The sequence below is a fragment of the Mustela lutreola genome, chromosome 16 (assembly GCF_030435805.1).
Source record: "Mustela lutreola isolate mMusLut2 chromosome 16, mMusLut2.pri, whole genome shotgun sequence".
Taxonomy (NCBI): domain Eukaryota; kingdom Metazoa; phylum Chordata; class Mammalia; order Carnivora; family Mustelidae; genus Mustela; species Mustela lutreola.
Genome location: NC_081305.1, coordinates 59851991 through 59862300, shown reverse-complemented (window position 1 = coordinate 59862300; position 10310 = coordinate 59851991). Strand labels below are relative to the sequence as shown.

General features: G+C 52.0%; 1 protein-coding gene across 1 annotated transcript; it reads right to left on the bottom strand.

Annotated features, from left to right (window-relative positions):
• Nucleotides 1-3570: 3570 nt before the first annotated feature.
• Nucleotides 3571-9602, bottom strand: LYPD3 (LY6/PLAUR domain containing 3). Its single transcript, XM_059152530.1, has 5 exons — nucleotides 7795-9602; nucleotides 7092-7223; nucleotides 6148-6318; nucleotides 5669-5830; nucleotides 3571-4570 (listed from the first exon to the last, which is right to left on the bottom strand). Exons 1-5 carry the CDS (start codon nucleotides 7877-7879, stop codon nucleotides 4086-4088), a joined length of 1035 nt encoding a protein of 344 aa, XP_059008513.1. The 5' UTR covers nucleotides 7880-9602; the 3' UTR covers nucleotides 3571-4085.
• Between the last annotated feature and the right edge of the window lie 708 nt (nucleotides 9603-10310).

Here is a 10310-nt window from a genome sequence, read left to right as displayed (position 1 = left end):
CTATACAGTCAAGTCCGTTCCTTTGCCCGTGCTCTGATTTCACACCTTCTCAGCTCCCCACAAAGCAGTTCCTGTTACCCCCTAACATCAAACAAGTGGGGAACAACTCAACATGACTAGTCTTCAGGGAGATGCACCCCAAAAGCACCACGAGATACTACAACCCATCTACAAATGGGATAACTTTTAGAAGACCTCTGGATGACAGCACAGGCGGATGAGAATGTGGAATGACAGGAATTCTTATTCATTAGCAGGACTGCGACACAGTGCCACCGGTTTTGAAGAGGGTCTGGTAGTTCTTTCCGAAGCTGACCACATACCCATCCTCTGACACAGCAGTTCTGCTGAGAGTTGGCACACGAGCCATGAAAGCTTACATCCATAAAAGCAAGTGGACAAGAATATTCATAGCGGGCTTTATCTATAATAGCCCCAAGCTGGAAACAGCACAGGTGTCCGTCAGTAAAAGAATAAACAAACAACCACGATATTCCACATTCTGTGGAGTGAAAGAAGACTTACACAAATGAGGAAATGCTGTGTATTTCTGCTTATGCAAATTTTTAAAAAAAATTTTATTTATTAATTTATTTGACAGGCAGAGAGAGAGGAGGAAGCAGGCTCCCCACTGAGCAGAGAGCCCGATGTGGGGCTCAATCCCAGGACCCTGGGATCATGACCTGAGCCGAAGGCAGAGGCTTTAACCCACTGAGCAACCCAGGCGCCCCATCTGCTTATGCCAATTTCTAAAGATTCAGATGCTGCATACTTGAAATGTAGCTAGTGTGCACTGAAATGTGATATAAGCATAAAATACACAAGGGATTCCAGAGACTGAGTACAAAACCCCCATAAAATAGCTCATTAATAATGGTTTTACATAGATTACTTTTTATAAATGATAATGTTTGTATATATGAGGTTAAAATACGTTACTAAAATTAACCACAGCCATGGGACGCCTGGCTGGCATGCAACTTTTTTTTTTCTCCTGAAGATTTAATTTATTTGAGAGAGAAAGCATGCACAAGAGAGCACAAGCAGGGAGAGAGGCAGAGGGAGAAGTAGAAACAGGCTCCTGACTGAGCAGGGAGCCCAATGCGGGGCTCGATCCCAGGACCCCAGGGCCCCCCTGAGCTGAAGGCAGATGCTTAACTGACTGAGGCACCAGGCACCCCAGAGCATGGTAAATCTTGATCTGGGATTCAGGCCCAGATCAAGATATTGGATGTGGAACCTACTTCATTTAAAAAAAAAATGGTGGGGGGGCACCTGGGTGGGTCGGTGGGTTAAAGCCTCTGCTTTCAGCTCGGGTCATGATCTCGGAGTCCTGGGATCAAGCCCTGCATCAGGCTCTCTGCTGGGCGGGGAGCTTGCTTCCTCCTCTCTCTCTGCCTGCCTTTCTGCCTACTTGTGATCTCTGTCTGTCAAATAAATAAAGTCTTTAAAATTTTTTTTAAAACTTTATAAATAAGATTAAAGCAAAAACTGATTACATTTCTAACATCTTACTGGAGCACTGTCTAACTTCTAGAACCAATGAAGGTTTATCTTGATAATATGATAATATTATTCCCCGGGGCAAATGTAGCTTTGTATATCCTGCTATTTATTACTGATTGGGGGCTCAATTCTATAAGGTTTAGATTTAACTTTGCAAATGATAAGAAGATTGATAAACTGCAATAGATTCTTCTCTGGGAAGATGCAAATGATTTCAGATGTGCATGGTTTCTTTCCAGTAGACAACAGAACCCCAACAACACTGGACTTGACAACATCAGGGGTGCTGGAGGGGTTCTGGAGAGGCCAGTACTCCTGCTGACCTCAACTCAGCCGAAACGAAGAGCAGTGGTTTTAAAAAGGTGGGGTGAGGCGAAGATCTTAGGGTATCTGTGTTTACTAATTGGCTTTCCCCCAAAGGAAAAGAAAACTTGCTTGCATCTCCATGATAGGAGGCCATTTAACAACCTGGATGAAGGCGCCGGCAGCCGTGAGGCTGACATCTTGCTGGGGAAACTGGGAGACAGGGGTGCGAGGTCCTTTGATATGTACATTTCAAAGAGCTGGCTCCCAGGTCCTAGAGAAAGGCATTTTCTGGGCTCTAAAACTAGCTGGAGGCTTTTAAGGATAGTTATATACATCTCAAAGGACCAGAGAAAGAAGTTATAATGACAAGTTTTCCAAAGTGAATGCTCTAAGAAAAGCGAGGTTGGGGCTTCTGTGGTTAGGCCATCTGGATTCTGGAAGGGCCCAGGGTAAGAGGGAGGTCAGGGGTTCAAAAACAGAGAGAAGTCTATCTCAAGTTTAGTCAAGCTGAGGGAAAAGTTATGGCCATCTTGGTCACCCTCTGTAAAGGCAGTCCGCTGGGGTCCAAATCTGGGTTCCTGTGCTTATTAGCTGGGTGACCTGCGGCAAGTTTCTCAACCTCTCTGGGTCTGGTTTCTTCATCTTATAAAATGCAGATAATTAATACTTACCTCATAGGATGGTTGTATAAATTAAGTACATTAATCCAGGTACAGTACACAAAACAGAATCCGATACACAGATTACTTGCCGTGGGTAAACTACTTTACCATTCTGAGCCTCAGTTTCCCCAATCATCCCATCTGAGAATGTATATGGAAAATTAAATGTGACTCCGGCTGCAAACACCCTCAGTACAGGCCTGGTATGTGGTTAAGACTTTTAAAAGTGACTAACACAGGGTGCCTGGGTGGCTCAGTCGGTTGAGTGTCTGTCTGCCTTTGGCTCAGGTCAGATCCCAGGGTCGTGGGATTGAGCCCCGCATCGGGCTCCCAGCTCTGTGGGGAGCCTGCTTCTCCCTCTTGTGTTCTCCCTGCTTATACACACACACTCTCTCTCTCTCTGCCAAATAAATAAATAAAACCTTTAAAAATAATAACTAGCTTTCACAGATTAACCTAGGCCTGTAATGGTAATCAGACCATTAAAAAAAAAAGAAGAAGAAGCAGGACGCCTGGGTGGCCGGCAGATTAAGCCTCTGCCTTTGGCTCAGGTCATCATCTCGGAGTCCTGGGATCAAGCCCCGAATCAGGCTCTCTGCTCAGCAGGGAGCTTGCTTCCTCCTCTCTCTCTCTCTCTCTCTCTCTCTCTCTCTCTTCCTCTCTCTCTGCCTACTTGTGATCTCTCTCTGTCAAATAAATAAATAAAATCTTAAAAAAAAAAAAAAAAAAAGCAGCAGCCGCCAAACAGATGACAAGGTGGGTGGGAGCTGGGGATGGTGTCCAAGCCATGAAACAAAGCCCCCTTCTGCTCCCAAATGTTGCTAAGAGCCCCATTCACCCTCGTCACCACTTAGTGGTTTCACAGGGCAGCCCCCTCACCAGTGGGATCGCCACAAGCTGGCTAAACCCCAGGAGATGAAAGCAGTTCAAACCTCAACTTCCCCCAGGGCTGTGGTTCTAGATCTCAGCTTCTCTGTTAAAGGTCTTGGCATTCCTGCCTTAGCTCAGCTGTGAGGTTACACTGAGAGGTTAGCATAAGAAATGAGTCCTTCAAAACACTATACAAAGGAACCAAACTTTTATTGAGACCTTTCTGTGCCAGAGGCTGATCACACAGGGGCATAAGGCACGGTCCCTGCCCTTGAGGAGCTCACAGTCTAGTAAGGAAGTCAGACGCCCAAACGATTGCCACAGAGATGGGGGGAAGGGGCAGCAGCCAAGCAGAGGAAGGCATGAGTACCCCGCTCTACCCCCCATATTCCAGGTTGGCTGTAAGAAGGCAAAGAGGAAGCTTATCATTGTTTCTCCCATTTTCCCTATGACAGCCCTGACTTTTCTCGGTCCTAGGCACCATGAGGACAGGAAAGAGAGACAGAGATGAGGGAGACGCATTTGCTGCCTTCAAAAAGCTGCAACACCCTGGCAGGATATAGACAACGGTAACTTTATTTCCCAAAGCCGCAAACCAGTGCAGCAGAAGCTGGGGAGAGTAGGGAAGATTGGAAGAACGGGGGCTGGGCCAGCCCAGTCCAGTCCGGGAAAGGAAAGTAGTGTGAAGAGAGGGCGCCCAGGGCCAGGGAATAGGGCAAGATGGTTTCTAGATGGAAAAACTCAGAGTAAGTTGCCAGCAGCCACAGCCAACAGAGGGGCCACCAGCCCAATGAAGGGAGTCACAGAGCCTTTACTATAGGCCACACCTTTTGTAGGGTGATGCCCCATATTACTTCGGTCCTGGTGGCCAGGGGCGCCTTCAGCCACGCTAGATTCCCCTTTCTGGGAGGTCTCTGGATGTACTCCCTGTGGAGAAGTCTGGCTGGCTGGGGCTGAGGTGGGTTTGCTGGTAGAGACGAGTGTGGTTGGGGCTGGGGTAGTAGTGACGGAGCTGGTTGTGGCCAGAGTGGTGGGCTTAGGAGCGGGCAGCAGAACAAGGGGTGGGATTCGAGGAGAGAAAAAGGTCTTGTTGTGGAGATCCGAGTTACAGCGGGACCCCTGGCAGCAGGAGCCACTGAGTGTGAACCCTGGGCCTGTCACCACATCCCGGGTGCAGAACTCGTCCTGGACACAGCCCCGAACAGGCAAGGACACAGTCACATTTGCTGCAGGAGGGAGACACAGGTGGGTCAGTGGTGGGAGGGTTGCAGAGCCAGAAGGAAATTTCAGGGCAAGACAAAGGGCAAGAACTCCTAATACGGGGGACAGAAGGGCTCTGCATCCATTAATCCAAAGTCTTATTTCAAGCCCCACTTCCAGAAACTCTGTCCCACTGTCTCTGGCACATGGTGAACCCAGATTCCCACTTTTGAGAAGAAAAGTGAGTAGGATGAACTACAAGTACCACAATACCTTAGGAGAAAAGCTGGGAAAGTATGGACCCGGATACACCTCTCATAAGACCCAAGAGCCCAACAAACTTTCCCCACATCCCTCTCTTCAATTTTCCCCGACATTCTCCCTTCCACCCCCACCCCTGCCAAAATCAGTCTTAAGAGTTCAGAACAGGGGCGCCTGGGTGGCTCAGTGGGTTAAGCCACTGCCTTCGGCTCAGGTCATGATCCCAGGGTCCTGGGATGGAGTCCCGCATCGGGCTCTCTGCTCAGCAGGGAGCCTGCTTCCCTCTCTCTCTCTCTCTGCCTGCCTCTCCATCTACTTGTGATTTCTCTCTGTCAAATAAATAAATAAATAAAAATCTTAAAAAAAAAAAAAAAAGAGTGCAGAACAACATCTCCCATAATGCACCAGGCAGAAGAGGCGTTTGAAGTACACCCCTCAGGGTTCCCTGGGGCAGAGGCCTGGAGGATGAACTACCTCTCTCCTAAGTGGTTAGGTGGGCGGCCCTAACCTAAACCCTAACCTAAACCCAGCCCTTTTAAGGAGCCAGAGCTCGAGTCCCTGCAATCGAGAAGCTTGAAGGCTTACATTTCCCACAGCGCATCGTCCCATTCTGCACCTGGCAGGCCTCTACGGAGATGTATATCCAAAAAAGACTCTAGGACAAAAGCACCCGTACCCCCACACCACGTCGGGGGTAGAGCTGTGTTTCTCCTGCCGCTCTAGGCGAAGGCGGGAACTTAGGCCTACCGTTTCCAGAACGTGCTGGAGGTGGGGGAACTCTGGGGAAAGGGCTACCCACCGCCAGTGAGGCCTCCGAGAGGCTACCACAACTCCCGCTGACCCCATGCCCCCCACTCGCTCACCTGCCGTCAGGGTGACGTTACCGTCGAAGCAGCCCTTGTAGACGCGGTCGCTGGCGTTGTAGCAGCTGACGACGGGCGGCGCCGTACCCTGGCACGCCTCGCGGCTCAGTCCCACGCAGCTGTAGCACTCGGCACCGTTGGGCTGGTACGCGCTCTCATTGCCTGCGAGGGGAGCGCGTTGGAGGGAAGGGGTCCAGAAGGCTCCGCAAGCCCAGCTCAGCCCGAGGGTCCCTGCAGCCTAGGTCTCCGCCCCTAGCCCCGCCCAGAGCGTGGCCCGCCCCCGCCTGTCCCTCTCCTCCGGCATAGCCCCACCCCTAGCGTCCCTCCCCACGCGGCCTCCGGCGACGAAGCCCCGCCTGCCGCCGCGTGACCCCGCCCCCAGCACGAGCCGAGTTCTCCCGCCTCCAGGTTGGGATCATCCTAGTGGCTCAGCAGTGGTGTGGCTCCGCCTCCGAGCCTAGGGCCCCGCCCCCACCGACCTGCGGGGTTCAGAGCTCGGGACGTGAGGTTGAGTTTGGTGTTGCAGCGGTCCTGGGAGCACTGCTGCAGCTGGATGAAGGCCAGTAGCCCGTGAAGGTCCAGGCCGCGGTCATTCTTGCCCGGGAGTCCCGAACCGCAGCCCCGCACTGCCACCGAGAACTGCCCGTGGACTGCGGAGAGGGGAGGGGGCGGAGTCAGGGGCGGGGCTAGGGGCGGGGCCTCGAGTGGACCCCACCACCACCAGCAGAAGAGAGCCGAGCCAGGGTCGAAGGGCCGGGGCCTCAGAAAGCCGATCGCAGGGGAAGAACGACAGACGGAGGGGCAGATCCTCAAAGAGATGAGTCGGAGGGAACAGACAGGCGGACGGACAAAACCGAGAGGGGAGGCCCAAGAGTGCAGTAGGACGGGGCCGGGCGATAGAGGGATGGAACCGCACAAAGAATCTTAAGAAGGAACTGGGAGACTGACAGAAAGGGCACAGGAGCAGAGACAGGTGGGACCTCCCAGGAGCTGTAGCCTCAGATGGGGGCCGGATTCCCCTCGGGGGTGGGTTAGTGGGAGGCAGCCTCAGTCTAGGGAACCTAGGAGGAGACCTGCGGAGGGGTCTGCATCGTCACGGGATAGAGGGTTCTGGCAGGGACAGGGTGAGTAGGGAAATCTGGTGGGGGGGTGGGGGGGGGGACAAGGCGGAAATGGAGAGGGTGTGCCCTCGAAGGGGACTGGGTCCCAAATCCGGGCTCTCCCAGCTCACCCCACTCAGGCAGCACCTGTCAGCCCCGCGCCCTAACGGTGTGATTGTGTTGAAGGGCTCCAGCCAGGCTGAAAGGGATGCATGGAGGGCGTTGAATGGATGTGGGCAAATTCAGAAGGGCGGGATAAAAGGAGGCGGGGCCTGGCTTGGGGAGCTTGAACGGGTATGAATGGACCAGAGGGCCCCACTCACTGGTCTCCACCGCCCCCACGGTCTCTGTGCAGACTTTCACGCCCGGCGCGCACTTCACCGTCTTGGTCTTCTGCGGAGAGCATCCGTCATCTGCTTTCTGCACACAGCTGTAGCACTCCAGGGCCTGCGCTCCTGGGGATGCGGGGCCGAGCAGAACTAAGGGATCCCTACCGAAGCCTTCTCCCAGAAAGCAGAAATAATCCTTCCCATGCCCTCTGTCCCCGGGACGGGACAATGCTGTTGCCCACCGTTTTCCAGGACAGGAGTAAGGAAAACCTCCCCACCAATCTGGTGCCCCTCTCCTTTAAAGCACCCTATGCCTGCAGTGGGAACATCCTTCCCACAGCCCCTTATGCTCCAGATGGGGGAATCCCTGCTATGGATGAGAGGGACACCTTCCCACAGTTCTCCGTTCATGGTGGCAGAACTCTTCCCACAGTCCAGGCGGCTCAGCGAGGGATCACTTTCCACTGCCCCTTCTGCCCAGGGCAGAGGGTCCTTCCCACAGCTCACATCTGCTCAGGATGGAAGAACCTCCCCCCAGGGAGGAATCCTCCCCATAGTCCCTCTGCCCAAAGTAGGGGATCTCTCCTACAGCCCCTTCTGCTCAGGATGGAAGATTGTCCCCACAGCTCTCCTTGTAGGAGACAGCTCCTTCCTAGGGCCCCTACTGTACCCCATCCATCCCCTCCAGCAGACCCACCTCCTCCAAGAAGGAGCATCAACAGAACCAGCCAGCCCGTAGTCCGAATCACTGCCTGGGCGCCTGCTTTCCTGGCAGGGTCCATGGCTCCGTCCTGCTCCCTCAGCGTTCCCCCTGGGTGTGCCACCTCCCAACCTGGGCCCTCTTACCTGAGCCCAGGATGAGTAACCTCCCCCCAGGCAACCCTGGCCTTGCCCAACCAGGCCAAATCAGCGTCCGCAGTGGGGCGGGGTGCCCGCCCCTGGGTGCGTCACCCACAGCTGCTGAAGAGGGAAAGAGGGGGAGTCAAGGTTCCCTGACTGTTCCCAGGAGAAAGTCTGTGTTTGGGGGGGGTGACGGGAGAGGGGAAAGCACTGAGGCTCAGAATGGGAAAAGGGTCTACTCGACATGCAGCACTCCAGAAATATGTAATGAGTACTTAACCGTGGGCAAGCTTTGGTTTGGGCGACTGTTGGAGGTTAAGACGAAACCGGTGCCTGTCCTCATGGAGCTCAGTCTGATGACAGATATTAAGTAATCACACAAACTGTTATACACAACTGGAAGGATGAAGGGAGAAGTGTAGGGAGCTCCGAGGAGGTATGGAGTCTAGGGGTGGAGGCTGGCTGGTCCGTGAAGCTTGCCGGAAAGTGTCCTTTAAGCTGTGGTTCAAAGGCGGGGGCTGGGGGGATACAGAGCTCCCTTACAAAGCAGGGGGAACTCAGAGGACAAAGAAGAGGAAGGCAGACACTGAGGCCGAAAAGCCAGGCAGGGGCTAGAACGGCCACATCATTACAGGCCCCGTGAAGAGATTTCAGTGAATTCTGAGAAGAGCGGATAAACGTTAAGAGGGTCTCAATCTCCCGGGACAGGGAGATGTTACAATCAGACTTACTTTTTAATATGATCAAAACCTGGAAATTAATGCAAAGATCCATCAAGAAGGGAACGGAAAAAGAATGAGTGGGTCACTCAGCCCGTGGGATATCACTCAGCAGTGAGAAAACAAGCCAACCACTGGTGTCTGCAGCCCCATGGATGAATCCCGAAAACTTTATGTAGAGCTCAAGAAGCCTTACACAAATAAAACATACTGTGTAACTCCACTGACATGAGGTTCTAGAACAGAATAGGGATTCCATTGTCCCAAAGGAGCAATGGTGATGAGGCCCACTCTCTTCCTCCAGGCAGTAGTAACACGTGTGTGCAAATCTGTAAAGAATTACCCAGCTGGGGACACCTGGGCCTGGGAGGCTCAGTTGGTTAAGTAGCTGCCTTCGGCTCAGGTCAAGATCCCACGGTCCTGGGATCAAGTCCCATATCTGACTCCTTGCTCAGCAGGAAGCCTGCTTCTCCCCCCTGCTTGTGCTCATGCACGCTCACACACTCTCTCTCTCTGATAAATAAATAAATAAAATCTTTAAAAAAATTACCCAGCTGTATACTTATATACTAAATATACATTATACTTAAAAAAAAAGAAAAAAGGAAAGAGGGAGAGAGAGTAAAAAAAGGATGTCACTGTGTCCTCTGTGGAAGGAGCGAGAAAGCCAGGAGAACAGTGAGGGAGCTGGGCAGTCTTCCAGGTAAAGAAGAAAAGCAGCCCCTGACATCAGAGAGTTGGTGAGGCACCCACACTGAGGCCATGGGGTTCTGTTACACACCAACACCAACACAGAACACCCAACCCAGACAGAGCCACACCGAGATGTGCTGGAGGGGGACACGCTGAGGACCACAGCAGGACCACAACTGAATTCAGAAGCAAGAACATCATGCAAACCGCAAAATGACTAAGCATCCCCATATTCAGGCTCATATAAGTGACTGCCTATGTTACGTTATACTACGTTAAATAATAGCATTTATATAGATTATGTTTATTATATAATAACATTTATATTATTATACTATATTATATCATTATATAAGTTACATCTCTAACGTTTCTTTGTTTCTCCTGGCTCATAGATAAGGTTTATCTATGCCGGCGGAAAAAGAGCGGCTGTGTTCATAAAGATATTATCTATTCCCCAGACCCCGTTGGGCACCCCGATTCCCAATAATGAGTAGCACCTCAGTCATATAGGTGACGTCACTTGGCATCATGCTGAGACTCTCAGAGAGAAAGTGAATGACTACTTGTGAAGTCATCCGGCCCTGGCCCCTGCCTTCCAGCCTTGAAATCCCAGCCCCACTTGGGGTTTTCTGTGTGACCCCGAGGAAGTGTCTTCACCTCTCTGAGCCTCTGAGAGATCTGTTTTATAATAAAGGAAGGAATGGCAAAGCATCAACTCTGAAATCGGACAGACTGAAATTTTAATCCTGCCTTTGCCCTCCTCTTGCTGTGTGACCTCAAGCAAGTGGGACTCCCTCTCTGAACTTTAGCTGCCTCCTTTGCCACAAGGACCCAGAAACCCCTACCTACTGAAGGATGGAGGGAGGCATGGTAATAATACTGTAACTATTGTGTGTTGACAAGCAGAGGCCCTGCAGGCCCCAGCTGCGTGGGAGAGTTTCAGGGAGGAACCCCAACT